The sequence below is a fragment of the Hypomesus transpacificus genome, chromosome 14 (genome assembly GCF_021917145.1).
Source record: "Hypomesus transpacificus isolate Combined female chromosome 14, fHypTra1, whole genome shotgun sequence".
Classification (NCBI taxonomy): Eukaryota; Metazoa; Chordata; class Actinopteri; order Osmeriformes; family Osmeridae; genus Hypomesus; species Hypomesus transpacificus.
Genome location: NC_061073.1, coordinates 9753850 through 9777739, shown reverse-complemented (window position 1 = coordinate 9777739; position 23890 = coordinate 9753850). Strand labels below are relative to the sequence as shown.

The window sequence follows — 23890 nt, the reverse complement described above, 5'->3', positions numbered from 1 at the left end:
ACATTTTCCCACTGCTCAATCTCAAAAGCTTGTGTAGTTGAAAATGGTCTACATGTATGTAGCTGAGCATGTAAATGTTCCTCATCCTGTACTTGACATGTTTGTGGTTTCACAGCAGAACACCCAACAGCTGGAGCCCACGCCTCGGAGGGTGTCACACAAGACGAGCCCTCAAACTAGATTTGACAGCAGTAACATTTGATGAAACGGTTCTGTATGCAGGTTGTCCAGAGTGTGCTGGACCTACAGTATAATCACCTATCAAGGTGACAGGGAGCATGATATGGGTTAAAAGTGTTTTTTGTAAAAAAAAAATGTTTGTTTTCTTGTTTTTGTAACCGTTTTTTTTGTAAAGTTTTTTTTTTACACAAAACAGACACATGAACAGGCCAAATATTGTTTAAAATTTTCATTAATCAAGTAAAGCCAGGAGGAGCATTCAGATAATTCAACGTTTTTTTTTTCCACCTGCCGGGCATTTAGACTTTCTTCTACCCACTGAGACAGTTGTGACATGATGCAGTAACAAGCTCTCTTCCAGCCCCACAAGGACTCACTGCACATCTTCAAACCAGACAACACACACACAGTCTGCCCTCTCTCTTCCCTCTCATAGGTCCTGTTCTCTACCCCTCAGCACACACACACACACACACATACGCGCACACAACAACTCTATCAAGAAAGAACCTACAAAGCGATTAAAATGTGGAATAGCTATAGCTGTATGGGTTTAGTCATAATAAAAAACAAAGTAAGAATGCAGGATATTTAGTTATCCTGTGTAAGCTTGGTTTTGGGGCTTGGTGTTGAAATGATATGCTAAGGACACTCTGTCACAACAGGCTACGAAGAGCCTTTGACTTTACAAAACTCCATCAAAAAAATATATGATGACCAAGAATTCAAGTTTGGTTTCTCATTTCCTAGTTTAGCTGAGGGGTTAGGTGGGCGAGCGAGGGCAGGTTGAGATTACAATCCAAGCTCTCTCTCCCCGGAGTGCGCAATGCACCAAATCACACCGTTTAAGAGCAGAGTTAACTAGAGAAAGATGCTACATACACCAGCTGTCTGCCCCACGCCAACACTCTGGAACACAGACGCACACACAGGCACAGTCCCAAGCAGCCCCACACAAGCGCCTCCTCTCAGGGTGTGTCGGTGCCAGGTGTGAGACGACTGACAAGGATCCGCCTCAGAAACGCCCTCCTCCACCCCCCCTCCACCCTCACCGGCCCCCCTCCACCCTCACCGGGTACCACCTAGCAGACCCACCCCCCCGCCTTCCCTCAAGCTTTAACAGCTGGCTGGATCCCTCCTTTATTTCTACATGTCACCAGGCATGTCACATGTCACCAGGCATGTCATATGTCACCAGGCATGTCGGTCCTGTGGCGTTCCGTGGTCGGGACCAACGCAGCATTACTGAAAACATGCAGCGAAACAACAGCACAGTTCATCATCAATAAAGTCAGAAATGATTGATAAGCCATGTAACGTGACGTCCCCCAGCGTGACAGTCTGTAGTAGCAGGAGCCAGAAGCCCCCCGAGGTCAGGCAGGCTCTCACAAGGCGCTGGTCACCTCGGGCTCATGGGAGGAGAGTCCACAACAGTGGTAGAAAGTCCTAAGAGGTGTGGATTCAACTGAAAGGTCTCACAAACAGGCCCATGATTCACACAGTAGGAGTTCTTCTGTCAGTCATCATCATATTACATTTACACAATGTTCACTCTTGATTTGATTTGTTCTCTCTTCCGATCTCTGCATGGCACCACATTTCTATCTGCATGGCACCAACTGGGGCCGTGACGGAGAGACTGTTCATTCCAGACACCCACATACATGGCACTTGACAGGGAACAGCCTTCGTTTCGTCAAGCCTCTGCACGGAGAAAAGACCGACAGACTCAGCGGCCGACCTCGGTGCTGGCACGATTCAAGTAGAAGCCCTTTCTGACATGGAATGATCAAACAACTAGGTCCATTAAGTGCAGTGTAAGTGCACACCCATATAGAAGAGGAGGGAGAGCTGAAGGCTCTCAGCTGGGTGGGGGTCACGTCGAGGAGACCCTGCAGTCAAGTCCCCCTTCTGAAGACATAAGGCTTGTCGGAGCAGCTGAGGAGGTGCTCTGGTTCGAACACAGAGCCTCTCGCTAGTCTGTCGCAGACAGCAGGGCCGCTATCACCCGTCTGTCGCCTGCTGTGTTGCTTCGTAGCGAAGCCCTCCTGGTCCTGGGCTGAGACCAGACCCAGGGCTACCTGCTGTAGGGGTCTCCAGGGTAACTACTGCGGCTGCTGTTGTTGTTGTTGTTGCGGTTGCTGGAGGAGGGGGAGGCAGCGTGAGAGCTGGAGGAGGGGGAGAAGAGTCCGGGGGAGGAGGGAGCAGGGTCAGCGGCGTCCGCCCGTCCTCCCTCAAACACGCTGTCCATGCCCATGGCGAGGCCCGGCCCAGCCCCATCTGGGAGGAGCGCTGGGGGCTGGGGCCGCGAGAGGGCGGGGGGCCCCCACATGGGGGCCTCTGAGAGGGCTGGGTGCTCCAGTGTGAGGCGGAGGGTCTGAGTCTGGCTGGGCTGGGGCTGGGTGATGGTGAGGGTGAGGGGGCAGGAGGAGGGGCTGGGGACATGGGGGTCCAGGGGGGCGCTGGGGGGGCGTGCCGTGCCGGTCTGAGAGCCACGGTGGATGCGGTGGCTGACGATGATGTTGTTGCCGAAGCCTCCCATGGAGGCCATGGTGGTGCTCTGCTCACGCTGCACCACCGCCGTCATTCCGCCCTCGGCGATGAGCCGGCGGATCCTCGCCAGGGCGTCCTCCCCGGCGGCGTATTCCGGGGCGTCACCTGGGGGCGGAGGGACACGGCGTGAGGAAACCCTTCCCTAACATAGATCCTTCCTTTACAAGCTCTAAGTACACAAACAGTTTTCACAACAACATTTGTACAAATCACTAATGTATTCCATTACAGTTACGTTACATGAATCCATCACCGATCCGCCCCCTTTTCTTTTGCAGATTAGGCCCTTTGAAGCTGTAAACCCCAGTGCCTGAAGGCAGCCCTGGTTATCAGGAGGACAAGCAGGTGAGGGGTTACCAGTGTGGGCGGTGGAGGTGCTGGCCTCAGTGCTGGCATCCCCCAGGGTCCCGCCCCCCAGGGTCCCATCCATGGCCCTGCTCCCTTGTGGCTCCAGGGTTCCTGCAGTGCCGGCGCTGGTGGAGGCCACTTCCTGTTGCGGCTCTGCTGAGCCCCAGAGACACAGGAAACACAGTGGTGAGCCTACCGTGCTTGGCAGGCTGCAGGTCTGCGGTGCAGCATGTGACTGCAGGTCAAGGACCCAGCTTGTATTCCCCCTCTCTGTGCTGTCTGACGCTTTGGATAAACACATCTGCTAAATGAATACATCCTTTACTATTACATTCCAACACTGTTTTTTCTCTCCCTGCCTGCACCCTCCTCCTGCACCCTCCATGTATCCCTGCTGGATGTGGTTCTGGACCCTGCAGGTGACTGTGCCCCTCACCAGGTGTGGCGTGGGAGGTGCTGGGGGTGGCCAGCTCCCTCTCCGTCTGGGTCTCTGCATTCTGCAGCTGCACCACCGGCGTCTGGGTCCCCTGGGAGGTGACGGAGGGGGCGGGGTGGCGGGGCTGCAGGCCGATGGCGTTCATCAGGCCCATGTCCCTGTCCGGTCTCCAGCCCGGTCTGCTGGGAGGCCTGGGACAGAGGAGACAGGAGGGGTCAGGGTGAACCAGAGGAGCTGTGGGCTCCGTGACATCAGCTTGACATGGCTGACAGGACAGTGATCCTGTTTAAGGAATGTTTACTGGCGTAGAAAGGGTTTAAGTTACACTGCTCTCACAACCACTCCACTGCATATGACCTCCCTCAATGTCTTAAAAGGGAGCCTTGACAATCATTACTCAATTTATGTGCATTTGGTTTGGACATTTGTTTTATTGGCCTACACTGACCAGAAATGATGGAACTATAACTTTGGGATCATTAACTAACATTCTCACATTTTGGCTCCTACACACATGCACACACAGGTAGTGTTCCAGATTGACGTGAGTGACCAGGGCTCAGACGTGACCAGGGCTCAGACGTGACCAGGGCTCAGACGTGACCAGGGCTCAGACGTGACCAGGGCTCAGACGTGACCAGGGCTCAGACGTGACCAGGGCTCAGACGTGACCAGGGCTCAGACGTGACCAGGGCTCAGACGTGACCAGGGCTCTGACGTGACTAGGGCTCAGACGTGACTAGGGCTCAGACGTGACTAGGGCTCAGACGTGACCAGGGCTCAGACGTGACCAGGGCTCTGACGTGACCAGGGCTCAGACGTGACCAGGGCTCAGACGTGACCAGGGCTCAGACGTGACCAGGGCTCAGACGTGACCAGGGCTCAGACGCGACTAGGGCTCAGACGTGAGGGGATGAAGGCTTCTCACCCTGGCCTCTCGGTACCGCGGGTTCTGCTGGTGCCCCCACTGTTGTTGACGGAGAATATGGGTTCTGTGCTGGGTTCTGCAGGGCTCTCCCCGTCGGTGCGGTAGAACCTGTGGAACACATATCATGACTCGTTTCCACAGAGACGAAGCTGTAATCAGAACTGTCACTGACGGGATTCCTTCAAGCAATCATCCAGACGGTGACCTTATTAGCAACTGATAATTGACCACAGCCATTCCATCGGCTTCCTGCTTGAAATGACAATTAAACTAATCTAATCATGAACTGTGCTCCAGTGTGGGGAACCTGTGCACGCAAATCTTAAAGCTCTCGGATCGCGCCCTCGTTATAGGACAGGTTCAGCACCAACACATCAGGAAAGCAGGTTGTTGAGTCTGAGGCCTCTGAACAGGGAGCAGAGCATGAAGTGGACCCGAGTCTGAGGCCTCTGAACAGGGAGCAGAGCATGAAGTGGACCTGAGAGGGGAACACTCACACTGGCCGGCAGATGACCAGGTCTCCTTTGTTGGTGCCGTAGGCCAGGCCCATGCCCGGGGCCGGCAGCCATCTGGCTGAGTTGATGCTGACGTGTCTGCGCTGGTCGGGGGCCATGGGGTACACCACATTAAACACCATCTAGGGAAGGCCACCAAAACACACGTCAGAGGAAATACAACGTACCCTCACTGGTTTGTCATTGCTTATGTGTTTATATTGTGTGTTCATACTTTAGTTGCTTACTGTTGTTTATATGTTTATACTAGTGCTGTCAGTTTAACGCGTTATTAACGGCGTTAACGCAAACCCATTTTAACAGCGTCAATGTTTTTATCGCGCAATTAACGTTCTTTTGGCCTAGCAAACATAGTTTTTTTCACATGATGTTGTAACAACCACTGACGTTAGAAAAACTACAACACCACACCAGATCTAGTTAGACCGGAAACAAAACAACAGGCACGTCGCACACACTTGTTTGGGCTTGCGAGCCGGCTAAAGAGTAGTAGGGTAACGTTACATTTTGAGTGGATGGCGAGCGCGAGACTCCGAAATGGATGCCAATAAGATTCTGAATGGCAAGTTTACTTTTAAAAAGATGCCAAATGGTTCCATTGACAAGACCAAAGTGATCTGTGTGTTTTGTCGTTGTGAACTGAGCTATCATCGCAGCACGTCCAGTCTGAAATACCACTTGATGGCCAAGCACACAGCTGATGCGAATTCTCCGCCCCCTCGTCAAAGCCAGGCGATTGCAATGTTGTTTCCAATTTTAAAAAATCATTTTCACCGAGCAATCCGATCCACTTCTCCATGTTGATAAGAGCATTAAAATGTGAAAAAATAATTTGATAAAAAGAAATCTAAGGACATTTACAATAGATAAAAATGTGTGATTAATTGCGATTAATCGCGAGTTAACGATGACATTAATGCAATTCAATATTTTAAACGTTTGACAGCACTAGTTTATACATATATATTTTTATTGTATTTTTTTTATTTGTCCCTTGTACTTTCTTTTTCTTTTGTTCACCACAGAGGGCTTCACCCTCAGGACTGCATCTTAACCAACCCTCCCCTCCCCTCCCCTCCCCTCCCCTCCCCTCCCCTCCCCTCCCCTCCCCTCCCCTCCCCTCCCCTCCCCTCCCCTCCCCTCCCCTCCCCTCCCCTCCCCTCCCCTCCCCTCCCCTCCTCACCCTGATGGATGTCTCTCCTCCGTGGGGCTGCTGCAGCCTGAACACCTGCGCCACCATGTGGTCAGTGGAGGGGTGCAGCAGGATTCTGCGTGAGGCCAGCCCCACCATGACGTAGCAGCCCATAGGAGACAGGCTGACGGAGATGGCGTTGGGACCTGGGACCAACCGGGACATCATCAGCACCCACTCTCACAGCAGTCTAACAGGATTCTACACCCATCGGATTTGTCTAAACAGCCAATAATACCTTAACCTTAAGTGTTATCTGAACGGACTAATGACGTGGTCTACTTATGAGGGCTTCCTGGTGGTGTTGCTGACTGACCGAATCTCTTGGTGTACAGCATCTCTCCCAGGTTGTGAGGGGCCAGGGAGTAGACGGCCAGGATGCCCTCGTCGGGGAAACCCCGCTGGCTGCTGGGGATGAACACCGCCAGGAGCTGGCCGTCTGCAGAGATGTCACAGCTGGCATCGTTGTAGATCTTACAGTTTGGCACCAGCACGTTGACTGAGGCTAGGAGGAGGGAGGGAGGACCACCATGTACAACAAAGTAAGTAAGAGTTTGGTCAACAGGAAATATAATAATTTAGTAAACTATAAATAGAATACAAATACATCTAAAAAACTACTTGTGAACTTACTGATAAATTAACTTGTGATGTACAAATACATTAATAAAAGTGGAAACAAATATGGCCTAGGTGTGCAGAAAAGGCGTGCTCGAGCAAGGAGGTCTGCCTGTACCGTTGCTGATCTCTGGGAGGTCGAACTTGGTGAAGTCCCACCACTGCAGCCGGTAGGTGGTGTTGGCAATATTGCTGGCGACCGCGGACTGGCCATCACCGATGGAGGCACCTGACCGGTCAGACAAACCATAGCGGTCAGCAACCAGGTCCAACCAATCAAAACACACGAGCCTAACCAGCAGGGAGTTGATACTACCACAGAGGGAGGACACTACTGACAGTTCACGGATGTGAAACCTGCAGAGCAGATAGGGCTGTACTGAGGACAGCTGTGGAGTGGTGCTGGACAGGGCGTGTACCTGCTAGGACCCTGTTGACAGAGGAGTGTGTGGCCAGGCCAGGCTGACCTCTCTCATGGAAGATTCCAGCATATGGCAGGTACTCAGGAAGCAGGAACCGTCTTCAGGATGGAGTGGACACAGACAGTTAGAGCACAGCGACTCTCAGTACATTTTATATATATATTATATTATATTATATATATATATATATACTGTATATATATGTATATATAGCCTTTGAGGGAGTCTTGATGTATGACAGACCTGGGAACGAAGCGTCCCAGCGAGGGGGCGGACATGCGGGCGTTGCGAGGCGTTCTGTGCCTTGTCCGGTCTCCATTGTCACTAAACGACACAAACATCAAGACAAAAGGTAGTTAAGGACAAAGACGAACATCAGTAGTCCAAGAAGAGATGGGAAGGGAGGGGGAATGCCAGGAGAGAATAGAGACAGGAGGTTCTATCAAGACTATAATATCTCATACATCGCGATTATTTCTGGGACGTTATATCGGCCAACGAAAGTAGTTATCGTGACAGCCCTAATCAGGATCTAATAAAAAAGCTTCTATGAAGACTCCCTTAGATGAGATGGGAGGTGGAACACCAGGACATAAAGACAGGACATCAAGACTCACTCCAGTTCCTCAAAGTCCACGTCGTTGTTCTCCATGGCGGCGGAGGGGTTACCAGCCGGGCTGTCCGAGGAGGATGACAGGGTCCTCAGGCGGTTCTGCTGGTAGCGCAGCGAGCGCTGGCGGATGCTGTCTCTTCTGGACAGGTACTGGATCATCCTCTGAGCGTAGTAGGCTGCAGGGGACAACCTGCAGAACCAGGAACCACGTCTGTTAATGGGCTGGAATACAGAACCTAGCATTCCCAGACACACACACACACAGAGAGGGCGTGCTGTGGGCCGTGCCGGGGGCCGTGCCGGGGGCCGTACCTGGCAGGGTCGGGGTAGATGGGGTGGTCTCTGGAGCCTCCCATGTCGTAGCGGGACAGGGAAAGGAGAGACGACTCCAGCAGCCTCCTGAGACACAGGACACAACAGTCAGCAGCACTCTTCTAAAACATCACAGGACATTTTAGCACCTAAAAACAGCCTTGGAACCAGATTAAAAACGGTATTTCAACTCGATGACAAGTCTGAGAAAACGCCCACGGTGGCAGATCGATGTTTCCTTCTGGGCTGTGAAGCCTACCTCCTCAGAGAGTCCTCGTCTGGGTTGTCCACAGGCATTTCCTGGTTTAAGGCCTCAGGCGGTGTGTCTGCAGGGCGTCCGGAAGCTGCCTGCCTGTACACCCTCTCCCACTGGCCTGTCTCCTGGTTGTACACCAGGCCCACTGTCTGCTCCCCTGGCTGGGGGGAAGAGGAAGCCATGGGGAAGGGCACCGGCCCAGCGCCTCCCCCAGGGGATGGTTCGCTCGGCTCCGCTGCCGGGGCCCTCCTCTCGTGGGCCTGGGGCTCCCTCCGAGGCCCTTGGCCCCCCTCGTCGTAGGCCGGGCTGGGGGCCTGCCAGGAGGGGGGCTCCTGGGCGGAGGCGGAGGTGGAGGCAGCCTGGCTGGTGCGCTCCCAGCGCTGGGAGTCGTGGTTGAAGGTGAGCAGGTTGTGGCAGGCGCGGCAGCGGTTCAGGTGTCCCCGGGACGAGTGGGTCTGGGGGCTTGGGGGAGGGGGGTTCTCTGAGTTGTGAGGAGGAGGAGGAGGAGGAGGAGGGGGTGGCTGGTAGTGTGAGGAGGAGGCAGAGGAGGATGACGGCCTCTCAGGGTCAATGTTGTTGTTGAGCAGCTCCTGGGTCTGCTCCTGGCTGCCCTCCACGCCTGCAGTGCCCCCCAGAGGAGACTCCAGGTCCTGCATGCGATCGAACTCCATGAAGTAGCGGCTCAGGTTGCACTGCAGCACGTTGCGGAAAGAGGCGGGGTTGCTGCGCGCGCCCTCCCAGAAGGGGTGATGTCCGCTGCTGGTGCCCGCCCCTCCACCAGCCCTCTGGCTGGGGCCCCCAGGGGCGGGTTCAGGGCCCTGTGGGGGGAAACCCCTGCCCTCCGTGGCAGACGTGTAGACAGGGGATTGGGACGAGCCGTCCTGCTGGCGCAGCACAGACAGCAGGCTGACGGAGGAGGAGCTGGTCCTGGGAGGCAGCATGCCGCTCTCAGCGCCGGGGCGCATGTTGAGCAGGCTGCGCGTCCAGTCGGGCCCTGGCAGGCGGCCGGAGGCCTCGTGAGCGGAGGGCTGGCTGAGGGGCTGGCTGGCCAGGTGCGGGGTGGGTATGGCACGGTGCAGGGAGCTGCCGCCGGCGTAGTAGACGGAGGTGAAGGCGGAGGGTCTCTCAGAGGGCTGGCGGGGCTCAGTCCGGGCCGAAGAGAAGGTGGAGGCATGGGGGGGCTCCGGGGGGGCCCTGGAGGAGGTGAGAGGGGGCCCCTCGCCCAGGGAGGGGCTGCGGTTGGCAGTGCAACGGTTGCACAGGCACACCATGCCCAGGTGCTGGGTGCACCCTGGGTAGGGAGGCCCACGCTCGTGGGTTGGAGGGTACTGGCCCAGGGGCGCGCTGGGGCCCTCACTGCTGACCTCCACGCTGGGTCGGGGGAGATCGCTGCCGGCCGGCGCCCCGGAGGAGCGAGACGACAGGATGTGGAGGAAGTTGTGGAGGATGGGGGTGCGGCGTACGGGCTGGGAGGGCAGGAAGGAGCGCTGGCGGAAGTGGGGCATCTCCACGCTGTCCATAGGGACCTCCGAGTCATCTTCATTCTGGGGGAAACGCAAGGCAATGGCTAGTTAGGTTGGTGTTACTCAATGTGGCTACAAGAGATATAACAGGACAAGAGAGGTGTAGGAGGACAAGAGAGGTGTAGCAGGACAAGACAGATGTAGCAGGACAAGAGATATAGCAGGACAAGAGAGGTGTAGCAGGACAAGAGAGATGTAGCAGGACAAGAGAGATGTAGCAGGACAAGGGAGATATATAGCAGGACAAGGGAGATATAGCAGGACAAGGGAGATGAAGCAGGACAAGAGAGATGTGGCAGGACAAGAGATATATAGCAGGACAAGAGATATAGCAGGACAAGGGAGATATATAGCAGGACAAGGGAGATATAGCAGGACAAGGGAGATGAAGCAGGACAAGAGAGATGTGGCAGGACAAGAGATATATAGCAGGACAAGAGATATAGCAGGACAAGGGAGATGTAGCAGGACAAGAGAGATGTAGCAGGACAAGAGATATATAGCAGAACAAGAGAGATGTAGCAGGACAAGAGATATATAGCAGAACAAGAGAGGTTTAGCAGGACAAGAGATATATAGCAGAACAAGAGAGATGTAGCAGGACAAGAGAGATGTAGCAGGACAAGAGAGATGTAGCAGGACAAGAGAGGTTTAGCAGGACAAGAGAGATGTCGCAGGACCAGAGAGATGTAGCAGGACAAGAGATATAGCAGGACAAGAGAGATGTAGCAGGACAAGAGAGGTTTAGCAGGACCAGAGAGATGTCCCAGGACCAGAGAGAACTCACCTGCTGGTTGGAGGGATTGACAATCGCTGTCAGGAGATTGTGCCCCAACGGATCAAACCTCACCAACCTGGAAAGAGAACACGTCCTCAATAATGTCTATTCAAATCCTAATCATCAAACACCATCAAATCCACACTAGGCAACGGTGATCCAACCATCTAAAGCGTCTGAGGAAATGTACCTGACTCTCTCCGTCTCACTCCCAGTCTTCACCACAGCGAAGGGTTCCGGTCTGCTCCAGTCCCAGAAGTGCAGCTCGTTGTTGGTGGCGATGAGGAGGAGCTGGGCAGTGGGGTGGAAGGCCAGGGAGGCGATGGCCACGTTGCTCTCGGTGAACCAGCTCTCGCTGCCCCCCTGCGTGGGCACAGAGGGGAGACGTGTTAGGAAGGTTGGCACAGAGGTCGGCACAGGGGGAGAGATGCCTTGGAGAAACATTCTATATAAGAGACGTAGCTGTGATGTCAAAGCTGGGTGGGACAAAATGTATTATTATGTATTTATTTTTAACCTAGAACATTTTTACTGAGGATGCCTCAAGTGAGGAGGCCGTAAAATATAATGTTCTTAATAAAAGTGGATGGGGAAAGGTCCCCCCCATGTCTAAGGACAGCTCCACCCCTGTTCTACAGGAGCACCTGGGTTCAGGGCTGGTAAACGCAGCAGCACTCACATGCAGGTCCCAGATGCGGACCTCCCCGTCCAGGCACCCTGACGCCAGCAGCCCTGGGATGGTGGGGTGAAAGGTCACACACCAGGGGGTGCGGCGGTGCCCCACCAGGGAATGCAGACACTTTCCAGTCTTCACTTCTGTGATGTAGATGTTGTGATTAACGTGGGTGGAGGCCATCAAGGTCCTGTGGGGAGGAGAGGGGAGGAGAGGGGAGGAGAGGGGAGGAGAGGGGAAGAGAGGGGAGGAGAGGGGAGGAGAGGGGAGGAGAGGAGAGGGGAGGAGAGGGGAAGAGAGGGGAGGAGAGGGGAGGAGAGGGGAGGAGAGGGGAGGAGGGATATGAACAGTGTTGCTTGGTTTAGTGGTGCTGTGAGACACACTAGTCATGATGCCCTCCATGCAGCTCAGGGTCCTGTGGTGGCTTACCGGTCGGGGCTGAAGGCGAGGAGAAACGTGGAGCGAGGGCTGTCTGGAAGCTCCACTTTCTACACAAACACAGACATTTCTCAGGCTGACCTCAAACAGGGGGAAGTGAATTTAAACACACATACACACACGCACAAAAGAGCCATTGAGACAAAACGAACGGCACACATTCCAAACCAGCAGGTCCTCAAAGGATTTATCCAATCCTTGTTAATTGTTTCAGCACCTATTAAGCATTGAGATACTCGCGCCCAGAAATAGGCCGACGTAGTAACAATTTAGCCGTGCACATGGCAGCGTTGCCACGGTGACGGCCTAAAGACAACGGCTCTGCCCCAGATTGGAACGCCCACAGGAGAGTGGAGGAGTGGGCTGGTTCCTCCAGCGCTGACAGCCTGCTGCATGCTGCCTGGCTGCAGGCTGCACCCCACCCCCCCCCCCCCTCCCTCCACATGGTCTTCTGCTCTAAGGGGCAAAGGTTTGTTTTCACATGTGGGAGGGACCTTTTTATTTATTTTCTATAACCAAGGATGCGGCTGTTGAATATCATTTTCTAAATAAAAAGTGTGTGTGTGTGTTTGTGTGGGAGGGGGAGCGAGGGGGGTCAGATTGCCGTTTCAAAGAAAGGATAGGAGAAACCTGATAATGAAACCTCTGTCCCTGCACTCCTCTGTGTGCCACTGCTGTAAGCATGGGCTTGAACACCGACCCTGTGTCCAGGACACAAGGAGCTGGGGACTAGAGCCTTACAAGGACCATGGTGTTGAGGACCATGACACACACACACACACATCGTCCCCCCCCCCCCCCCCCCCCCAGTCTTGCGTTACCTGACTCTGCCACTTCATCCCGCGAACCTTCTCCTCCACCAGCTGCTGCAGGAGGCGCTGGGATCCAGAGAGCTGGGATCCTTGCTCACGGCTGGCCAGGATGCACACGGCATTCCTCTGGCGGGACGCCATGACGGGGGCGGGGGGGGGGGGGCTCTACCGCTGCTGCTAGCAGGCTGCTCACACTGGACGCTCCGTCACTCCTGCTGCACCTCGCTCGCCATGCACAGCTCTATACTGGGGGACACAGGGGGGACACGGGGGGGGGGGGGGGGGGGGGACAGGGGGGACACCGGGGGGGGACACGGGGGGGACAGGGGACAGAGCGGCCCGGTCAGCTACAAGGCAGGGTTAGCAGTGGTTTATGAGCTTCAGATCGGCCTAGTTGTTACGTTAACTCACAGCTAGCAGCAGGGCTCCTAACGTGAGCTGGGGTGCTATTAAGAGATTGGTTCTAAAATATCTTGCGTCCTTCATAAGGGGGGTGTAAGCTGAAGGCAGCTCTGTGACGTGGTGCACTCACGGCCAGAACTTGACACCACACGCCTGGATACTTGCCTAAGACTTTGCATGAGCCTTTTGAAATCCAGATGCATTTTGGTCAGTTTGGCAAAACACCACATTGGATGAAAACACAGCTGCACACTTAATTGGCTGAGAGAAACTGTTAGCACCCTCTTAAAAAGCTTTGTGCAACTGGGGGTTGGAAGTCAAGACATTATAAAACGCCAGAGAGATTTTCCTACATTCATGACCGACAACATAACAGTCAACAGGGAGCCCACAATTCTTGGATGGCCAAGCCTAGCACATTACTTTCAAACCACGATGGGTGGGTCCTATTTTCAATCCCAAGACAGACAGACATCCAAAAAGGATCATTGTGCTCTTGAACTTTCATAACCTTGTTTCCAGAACATTTGTGAGGCACGGCTGAACAGCCTTGTCCTTGGTTTTTACTCGTTTTTTTAATTATCTCTACGTTAATTCAAATAAAAAATGGGATTGGGGATGTATGGAGGAATTTTTTTGACAATTATTAACTCTACTCGTCACAGCTTTCAGGGCAGACTAAAAAAGCCTACCTAGAACAGGGGGAACATTGATCAAACGAAGCTATCCAGATTAGAGAGATATATTTTACGATGATACCCCATTTAAACGTTGACATTACAAGGGTAGAGATTCGTATGCAGTTTTAACAAAAACAAATACACCACCTAAGGCCACACGAGAGGTCAATATGTTTACCAAGTAGCTAGCCTAAAGACAGGCTGATGACTGTTTTCGTCATGACTGAAAGTTTACAAACGTGTTAGCTTAACGCCTACATACTTTAAGTAATTAGTCATGAGAGTGAGAAATACAGCCTTCTGTGTTTTAGCTACATTGGTACTAGTGCTATCTAACAACTCAAGAAACCATCCGATCGTAATTTGAGTCAAATATTTTCTTTTAAGATATGTTCTCTACCGTAGTTAACTAACAGATAGCTAAAGATTAGTCATCTTGTTAGTTTGATAGGTAAGTAACAATGCATCGTTGGTGAAAGGGGTCCATGGCAATAACAAGTTAACTAGCCAAATAAACAAATGTAGCCAACGTTAGAGAATAGCTAGCAAGCTGGTTAGAAAAATGCTACAGTAGCCAAGCAGCTAGAGACTGATTACCAACATGTCACTTCGATAGACAAAGATCAGCCAAGTCAACCCTTTAGCGGTCCAGCTAACCAGTCAAATTGTTTATTTCAGTGATAAAAAATTGAAAAACTGATGTAATTTTGCAAGCACACATATTAAGAAAACTTACAAGAAAGGTTAAACCAAACCAGAAAAACAACTAACGTTAGCTAGCCACGTTATCCCGCTCAACTTGGTAACCAGCCAATACAAAACTCAGCTAGCGCAGTGCCAGTACTAGCTAGCTAGCTAGCTACCCTGATAGTACTGCCGAATCTTGCCAGCCTGAGCCCGGATATACAAGCACTGGCTAACGACCTAGCTATAAAACTACATAGACATTTTGAGAGCAAAAATAAAATGACATCAGCTAGCTATGTGAATGGAAAATCATGAGATTGTTAAATTAACCGCTGGTTTGCCAGTCAGAAGGGCACGGCCTACCTTTCTTTCTTGAATTTCTCTTGATATTTGACATCATAGGCGTACCCGTCAAGGCTAGCTGGACAGCTAGCTTGCTAGCAAAAATATAGACGGCTACGGCAAGTTACTCACTACCTAGAATTGATGTACAAATATGAATACCTATTAACAATCTAAGGTCATTACAAATTTTAACATTCATATTATCTGTAAAATACGATATAAATGTTTTCCGTGAGGTATGCAGCTAATGCGTTATGATAGCTACCCCAGTGTACTGCGTAACTAGCTTGCTAACTAGCTAGCTTCCCAGATCAGGAAACGGTCCAAACAGGCAGGCAGTCAAAACAACAGAGCCCAGATAGAGACCAATCGAAAACAGAACAAGTCGATGTTTTCAAAAAGGCCTAGGACTCATGCCGCCCTCCTAAAAAGAGAAAAGACTAGCCCACTGTTTGTGTCACGTAGATAAAACTAGATGACTGGAGTCAATGGATTCAAATTAACCTCTGTCGGCAATGTGTGACCTGTACCGATTGAAATATATAGAGATAACTATATAGTAGAGAAACATAAATGACCTCCAATTGCCATTAACCCAAGAAGGTTAGCTCCATATTAGCCTTGACATCATAGTGATTTAAACGGGACTTAGTAAGCCAGGAAGTAAAGACGCGACATTTACTTGGATTCTGCTTTATATCGTTTTCAGTTTATTACAACATATTCCTGTCGCGAAAAATATTACGGAGAATTACATACATAAGTGCAGATAAATTGAGGTTGACGTTTCTAGGTTTGTAGAATAAACAGTGGTGTTACGTGAAAGAACATTGAATAGTGATTAACTATACTTGTAAATGTTATTACAAACATAAATGTTATTTTACAACAACCTGCTAGACAATGATTTAAATTTATAGATATCAATTTGATCTATTAAAAACATCACACAGAAATCAATATTAATTCAATATCAATAATTATAAGTTTAACTGTGTATATATGTCTAATTAAACCGCAATGCTACTGAAAATGCATATACTGTAGCATCTACCATAAAACATTTGAACAGAAATATCACTGTAAATGTACGTCAGATCCATTTGCAACAACAGCAATACAACAAGCAAATACCAGAAATTGCTTACGTCTAGTTCCTAAGCGGTTAAGAGTTAAAATGTGACAAAACAGACACAAAGAAAAGGCAGGCATTATAGTTTGAAGGCAGATATCCCAAATCATGCACACGTGTATGCATTCTGGAACAACATTCATAAACACAAACCCATACACACACATATGCACACACACTATATTCTGGCATAGTACAGTTTGAAGAGCTTGAAGACACCACATGTAGAAAGAGCGATCATCACATGCACAATACTAATCTGTAACGAACACGAGGGTGAGTCTGTGAGAGCAAGACTGAGAGCTAGGGGAGAGGAGAGCAGGCCACTCAGAAGTTCTCCTTGTAGAAGTGGAACCCAAAGTTCTCACACTGGGCCTTGATGATTTTGGCCAGAGCTGGAGAACCACAGTAGAACACGTGCACCTTGCCTTTCTTCTCCTCCGCCACTTTCTGGAACACCTGCGGTGCAGCGCAGACACACATCTGAAGACGCTGCTCGGAACATCCAGTCCAACATGTTCAGGACTATTGAACATGTTCAGGACTATTGAACATGTTCAGGACTATTTACAAAAGGGAAGACCTCTCCCTCTGCGATCCACTGCAAGTTTATATATTCAATCCGTTTATCAAACTTCCCCAATAAACCAATAGATGACGTTCCTGGCCCCCTCACCTTGCCCCCCTCAGGCCCCCCTCACCTTGCCCCCCTCAGGCCCCCTCACCTTGCCCCCCTCAGGCCCCCCTCACCTTGCCCCCCTCAGGCCCCCTCACCTTGCCCCCCTCACCTTGCCCCCCTCAGGCCCCCCTCACCTTGCCCCCCTCAGGCCCCCCTCACCTTGCCCCCCTCAGGCCCCCCTCACCTTGCCCCCCTCAGGCCCCCTCACCTTGCCCCCCTCACCTTGCCCCCCTCAGGCCCCCTTCACCTTGCCCCCCTCACCTTGCCCCCCTCAGGCCCCCTCACCTTGCCCCACTCAGGCCTCCCAGGCTGGGTGCGTGTCCGCAGGCCTGTGATGGAGTCCCTCTTCTCCTTCTTGGCCAGCAGGTCTAGCGCCATCTGCAGGCCGATAGCTTTCATATCGTTCTTGCTCAGGGCTGAAGTCATGTACATATGCATCTCCAAGAAGCGTCCTGAACACAAGCAGGACCAGAGGAGACTTGCACAGACACACAGCAAAGGCGAGGTGTATACATCTCTGACATGATGTTTCTATATTCCTATTTGCATCACAGTTTCTGTCTCACCTTCTGGTTCCTCGTCAGCCTGGTCCATCTCCAGTTTGGTCAGCAGACTAACAAACCACTCAAAGCACTTCTGGTCACGGTTTATCCAGATGAAGTCAACCTTATCAAAATATACAAAAGGTCCAAAATGATCTAGACTGTAGTGTCTCTTCAGCAGACCTCCAGCAGAGCTCCTGACCAGAAACAGGATAATAATAATAATACTACATAGTATTTGTTGTCTTTCTTGCAGTCAAAGCACTATAGTAGTAACCCTAAGAACAGACGGAATGGAAGGACATACCTTCCTCAGCACCATGTCGTTGTCCTTGATGTTCTCACACCAGGAGTAGCTGCAGCTAGGACAGTTCTGTTTCCTCATGCGGTAGCTGCCAACGTGTTGATACGGAAACATTCACTTCACGACCAGCTGTTAACTAACTGCTATCATTTAGTACACAGTACCAGGACAGGGGTGGCCAACCCTGTACTAGGACATTCACGTCATTTTGAGATGACACCTTTTTCCCGTGACACTCCTTTGTTTCAGTTGTGATTCATACAGACTGTGATTGAGAGTGTTTAATATATGTAAAACCACTCTCATGGTTCAAAATGCTTTACCGGTACATGATGCTCTGCAGGATGGAGGCGAAGGGTGTGATCCCAATGCCAGCCCCGATCAACACAGCATGTTCAGAAGCAAAGATCTGTCTGGTCGGAGTCCCATACGGCCCATCCAGATAGCACTGACACACACACACACACACAGTTAAAGGGCATCTACATATCAATTCACGTGTTCATATATCAATGACACTTATGCATCTTGTGAATATTCAGACAATCATTACTTATCAGTTGCAGATATACTTGATTATTTCCTGAAGTGTACTGTAGCTTGATGGTCTGGTGGAGACTGGCCTACCTTAATGTTACTGAACCTGTGGTTGTCACTCATCTTGGCAGAGGCCTGTGGGTTGAAAGGAGAACCAGAATGATCACAACAACAACCATATCCATCCAAGAGGCCAAAGCTTGAGCTTTAAAAACAAGCCCCCACCTCTCTACTTGGGGCACCTTCCCCTCTCTCAGCCATGTCCAGCTGGTCCTGATTGGGCTCTGGTCCTGGCCCTGGCCCTGGCCCTGGCCCTGGTCCTGGCCCTGGTCCTGGTCCTGGTCCTGGCCCTGGTACTTTGTCTGGCTCTGGCCCTGGTCCTGGCCCTGGTACTTTGTCTGGCTCTGGCTCTGGTCCAGGTTTGGTCCCATTTGATCGATACATGGTCAGTTCTATGTCCTCATCTTCACTGGAAGCCACGGTTCCGTTCCAGCATGCTGATTTGAACAGCTCTTCCTGGAAGAATATTCAATCGGTCGGCCAAGTCCCACTGTTACAGAATTCAAATGATGCATTTGCAGATGTATTACAGATATAACATTTGGCCAGGCAAGGTTGTCTGTCACATTTACTGAGTCAATAAAGAAGTGAGATTGAAACAGTGAGTACCAGAGATAGGGAATACATCTAAATATATTTGTGCAGTGTGTGTATGTTGGTGTGTGTGTGTTCATGCTGAACCTGGGTCTTCCTCTGGCATTGTCGGTTCTTCAGGCTGGTGCTGAGTCTCTTGGTGCCGAGGACGTCACTCTCTGGCTGTCTGAAGTACTCAAACAGGCGGTTGGTCCACTGGCCCATCGAACGGATGTGCAACCAGAGAGTGTCTGTGAGGGGAAACATGCGACGTGCTGCTTATGGATGACACGTCTCACAATCAAACTGTACACAGGGAGCAACAGCCACATCGGTACATCCTGATGTATTCCTACAAGAGGCTGCTATATGTGGTGACTGGAACAAAGATGTTGCTGTAGTGTTGTTCAATAAACAGTCTCTTCAGACCGTCTTCAAACATGGAGACAAACGATCCCCTGTGATGTGTGAACTGAATCTGTGGTGAAGCCAAGAAGGAAGCCTTGAAAGGGCAGCTCTGAAGACATCAGGTGTTCCAGGTTCATCTACCTGACTGTTCCGGGGCGCTGCTGATGGTAAAAGGGTGCCACTCGTACTTGGCGATGTCGGGGATGTTGATGTAGACGTAGTCTCCCGGCTTGAAGTGGAAGAACTGCGGCCGTTTGATCACCAGATGAGTCACCTGCAGAACCAAACATGACAATGTGACATTTAGAATATCCACCCAAATATTCTGAACAGAACCAGATTAGCGCCATTACAAAAACACAACAAAGTGCAACTGAGTGTGTGTGGATCCAGGGTCAGATTCAGGGGTACCTTGGAGGGTAGCAGGTTGACCTCGATGATGTAGAGCCCACCCATGTGAGACACGGCCACGCCCACCAGCTTCTCCAGCAGAAAGGCCACGCCCGGAACCAAAAACCACTTCCAGAAGTTGGCGCAGTGGATTACCAGCAGAGTCCACACCCACACATAGGACAGGTGGGACCAGTAGAACACCTGGAGGAACAGCAGCGATCTCTGATCAGGGGCCAACTGGCCATCGGGGATACCAGGGGAATTCCCGATGGGCTGACCAAATGTTATAAAAATAAAAAAAACATATATGATGTCATTTCTTTGTAATCATCCAAAATAATGTTAAGTGTATGGGTATTTTTCCATGTAGGCCACTGACTGGTTGATACGTGCCCTGTACTGAGTGGGCAACGTGCCCTGTACTGAGTGGGCAACGTGCCCTGTACTGAGTGGGCGCGTCTGACAGTAACTTGGGCCATTTTTCCCGCCCAGTCCGTCGCTGTCTCTGATCCACGGGAGGAGATCAGAAGGGGGATGGGGAAACACATGCCCCAAATTCTGGGGAAAATATGATGTGTTCCCCCCAATATATCACTATAAACAAAACTAAGTCATTTCAATATTAATAATCTACAGTAAAGGCACTTGTGCGGCTGATAGACTCATCATAAGCTAGCCTGGGTAAATTTAGAAACGCATACATATGTCTGCGTTTGCACCTCCCGTCCGCAATACGCAGAGCGGCCAACTCTCAAGGCCAATTTATACTTCTGCGTTTTTACGGACATGCACACAGGGAACGCCCTCTCCGTCAAGGAACTCCCTCTCCGTGCCCTCTCCGAGCCCCTCGCAGAGCTCTGCGTGCACCTCCTGATTTTCCTGACTATCCGTCCGTCATTTTACGGATACCCCTTGGCTGTGATTGGTCCGTATTAAGAACTGCTTGAGTCAGGGGCGGGGGCGGGGTTGCCGTGACCAACAAGAGAACAGAATCCTTTGACCGCCATTGTTGTAAGTTTTTACAATTCATATTTCAGCTAAACAGTACATGTAAATCAGCATCTGAATTAAAATGTAACGAGAAATGGGCAGTGTAGTTGCTAAAAATTTGCTTATTTTATTGATTTATTGGTCATCCTGGTTCCACTTCCTGTCTGAACACCTACTTCAAAGTGTCCGCTGCGCCGTACGAAGGTGCTGGAGCAGAACACCATGAGGCAGATGAAGATCTGCAGCAGCAGGCCGGTCAGCGAGGCTGTGCCCTGCACCCAGCCCACCCCCGGGCGAGTGGTCAACAGGTACTCCCACAGGCTGAAGCTGCTGCTCTGAGACAGGCTGACTGGCAGAGGACAGGGATGGAGGAGCGAGGGTAGGTAAAGAGAGGAGAGAAGAGGGTAGGAGTGAAGAAGAGAAGGATGGTAGGAGGGAAGGAGAGAAGTTGTGAAGAAAGAAAATGAGAGAGGGTCAGTCATTCGAACAGTTTTGACGGCTACATGAGAAAAACATTGTCATTGGGAAATGACCTCATGTCATATGTAAAGTATTCCCACAGAATAAACAAGCAGTTCCTAACTATTGCATATTGTCTCATAACCACACTACACAATGTGTGTAGTGAGTGTTTGGGAGTGTGAGGCCTACTGAAGTTCATGGTGTGTGCCATGGTGTGAACCAGGGTGAAGGAGAGGATGGCGTAGCCCACCATCTGGTGCAGCAGGATGTTCTGGTCCAGAGGGAGCACTCTGACCACCCATGTGGCCCTCAGCCAGGTCATACAGCGCCGCAGCATGAGCACCTACACACACATATACACACACATACACATATATATACACAAGCACACACACACCCACACATATATACACACACACACACACGTGAATCATCCAGGATCACAAATGACACAAAGCCTGCTAGAAACTGAAGAAGTATTAGTACCCAAAAGTACCAAGTCAATGAAGTGGATCGCCAAGTACAAGTTCAAGACAAATTATTATGAGTATTTATGACAGATCTGTAAGGTGCAGGTGTCTGATACACTCAAGTTGAGCATCTCAGAAGACTGGGCCAAGAATACAGCAATGAAGGGCTGTTAAATAGGATCACAATATGGGGGTTTTTACTGATGAAGGGCTGTTAAATAGGATCACAATATGGGGGTTTTTACTGATGAAGGGCTGTTAAATAGGATCACAATATGGGGGTTTTTACTCACAAGAAACGCCAGGGGGATGATAATCAACACAGCCTTCACAAGCACAGAAAGAGGACGCCGCTTGCTAGATAGCTTTTGTTTGGGCTTTAGATAGGGCTCCTAGAAATGGCCCTGACGTTCCATGTTCTCATGAGCTTATATAGCAGGGTATAGTTCAAACATTGTTTAGTATATTCAGAGCATTCCAAAGAGTATTAAAGTAATCATTGGTTGTAATCTTTAAATATTGTTAACTGATCATTGGTTAAGGACAGGCCTCTTCAAAACAAACAAAATATTTATTCTCAGCATATTGACTAACCCCACGTACTTAGCTCATACTGCTACAAGGGTTTAGAACCCAAGACCAGCTGCATACCATGCTGTGAGATGCTAATATGGACTTCACACCAACAGGCCCTTTTAGTCTGCCCTCTGCCAACACCACCACCACCCCATCCCTCCCCCCCACCCCACTCCCCCTATCTCACCCCTCATCTCACCATGACGAAGGTGCAGTTGAAGTTGAGGCACTGCCCACAGCCCTTGGCCACCATGTACCAGGGCCCGCCATGGCTGTTGTGCAGCATGGCCACCATGAAGAGCAGGAAGTTGAGGCAGGAGTAGCCACACAGGAAGAGCAGCTTGCGGCTGTTGTTCTGCCAGTAGGCTGGGGTAAGGTACCGAGGGGGCTTCCTCTTCTTCTGCTCCTGCTGTGGAGGCTTCAGCCAGTTAGCAGCACTGGGGGAGGGAGGGAGAGGAGATAGGTGAGAGGAGAGCTGGGGGGAGGGAGGGAGAGGAGATAGGTGAGAGGAGAGCTGGGGGGAGGGAGGGAGAGGAGATAGCTGAGAGGAGAGATGGGTAGAGGGACAGTGTGCGGCGGAGAGCAGATGGGTGAGAGAGAGCGTGTGCCAGCCTGTGTGTGTACGTGTGTGTGTACGTGTGTGTACGTGTGTGTAAGTGTGTGTGTGTACGCTCTCACCTGATGGTGAGGTTCTCCATGACTTCTGGGAAAGTCTCCAACTCGGCCTTGAGCTCTTCGAAGGTGATGGAGCCGCTGTTGTCCTTGTCGGCCGACTCGAACAGCGCCAGCGTCAGGTCGTCCAGCTTCTCCTCCGGCAGGGAGATGGCGCTCTCGCGCAGGCATGACTTCAGCACCGTACGCAGCTCGTCAGGGTCGATAGAGCCGCTGCCTGGAGGTCAGAGGTCATCACAGACTTCAATAGATTTCTGCGCACGCCCCAGTTTGCTGTGTCTGGGTGCTGTGTGTCTGGTTGTTCTGTGTCTGTGTGTCTGGGTGCTGTGTGTCTGGGTGCTGTGTGTCTGTGTAACAGACGTGGTCTAGCAGGTTCCGTCAGAGGTATACGGGCCTCCGTCCGCTCCCACAGGGAGTCAAACTTACCACCTCTGACTTCCCAAGCGCCACCACTACCAACTACGCCAACGAAAAGCTAGCAATTCGTTGACGCGGGTGGCCTGTTACATACTTGAGGAGTGAGGAGTTTCACCACACACCGGCTACATCTGTGTGTCTGGGTGCTGTGTGTCTGGGTGCTGTGTGTCTGGGTGCTGGAGGCCAGGTGTACCATCCACGTCGTACACCTGGAACAGGAACTTGAGCTTGTCGGTCTCGCTGCCGTGGATGAGCAGGTCCAGAGCCTTGAGGAGCTCGTCCAGGCTGATGGAGCCGCTGCCGTCAGCGTCAAACAGGGCGAAGAACCGCTCTGCAAAGAAAGACTGTGCAACAGTAGAGATCAGGAAAACCTCTCACACTCCAACACTCAACAGTTCATATCTTTACCATTTGTGTTTTATTTGAACAGAAACACCATTTCCCCAGCCTGTTCCTCCCTCCAGGGCATTCGGGACCCTTCTCTCGCACCTCTTTGACTTTGAGAGCAGTTTTAAACTCTTCCAGGTCTATCTCTTTGTCGTCCCCGGCGATGCTTTCAAACTGCTTGGTGACCCATTCTAGCCAGCTGGCATCATCGTCCAGGCTCATGGTGCTGGTGTGCTGGTTCTGAAGACCACCACACAAGAAGAATACACGGACACACTGGATGAACTCTATAATGCAACCATCGGGGATGGAAGTACTAAACACAAGGGTGGTGGTTGTATAGTATTTGTCATGAAGTATTGTACAGTATTTGATGTTTATGTTTTTTTACATACTAGAGTTGAGTATGGTTAGTGTCCCACAATTCTGTTTGAGATTTAGCTGGAATACTCACTGCATTACCTCATAAGAGTGGATCTATCATTTACTGCATTACCTCATAAGAGTGGATCTATCATTTACTGCATTACCTCATAAGAGTGGATCTATCATTTACTGCATTACCTCATAAGAGTGG

The 23890-nt window shown here is 51.1% G+C and overlaps 2 protein-coding genes across 6 annotated transcripts; both read right to left on the bottom strand.

Annotated features, from left to right (window-relative positions):
- Positions 1-2238: 2238 nt before the first annotated feature.
- On the bottom strand, positions 2239-15074 carry ambra1b (autophagy/beclin-1 regulator 1b). 5 transcript variants are annotated; one of them, XM_047033589.1, is made up of 20 exons: positions 14977-15074; positions 14730-14843; positions 12607-12843; positions 11777-11835; positions 11354-11537; positions 10865-11037; positions 10684-10750; positions 8377-9917; positions 8118-8204; positions 7810-7995; positions 7436-7516; positions 7190-7290; positions 6889-6999; positions 6469-6657; positions 6144-6298; positions 4943-5082; positions 4446-4553; positions 3518-3708; positions 3091-3237; positions 2239-2838 (listed from the first exon to the last, which is right to left on the bottom strand). In XM_047033589.1, the coding sequence occupies exons 3-20, from the start codon at positions 12736-12738 to the stop codon at positions 2258-2260; spliced, it is 4233 nt and encodes a 1410-aa protein (XP_046889545.1). In that variant the 5' UTR covers positions 12739-12843; positions 14730-14843; positions 14977-15074; the 3' UTR covers positions 2239-2257. The 5 variants fall into 5 exon arrangements, with proteins under 5 accessions (XP_046889545.1, XP_046889543.1, XP_046889547.1 ...); XM_047033587.1 differs by having other exon boundaries at positions 14730-15062; XM_047033591.1 differs by having other exon boundaries at positions 3091-3234; positions 14730-15062.
- A 735-nt stretch (positions 15075-15809) lies between these two features.
- On the bottom strand, positions 15810-23535 carry nox5 (NADPH oxidase, EF-hand calcium binding domain 5). Its single transcript, XM_047034400.1, has 15 exons — positions 23416-23535; positions 23120-23270; positions 22516-22726; positions 22037-22274; positions 20981-21134; positions 20506-20678; positions 19358-19540; positions 19088-19220; positions 18647-18789; positions 17996-18040; positions 17692-17816; positions 17372-17456; positions 17089-17188; positions 16808-16974; positions 15810-16302 (listed from the first exon to the last, which is right to left on the bottom strand). Exons 1-15 carry the CDS (start codon positions 23533-23535, stop codon positions 16171-16173), a joined length of 2160 nt encoding a protein of 719 aa, XP_046890356.1. The 3' UTR covers positions 15810-16170.
- Between the last annotated feature and the right edge of the window lie 355 nt (positions 23536-23890).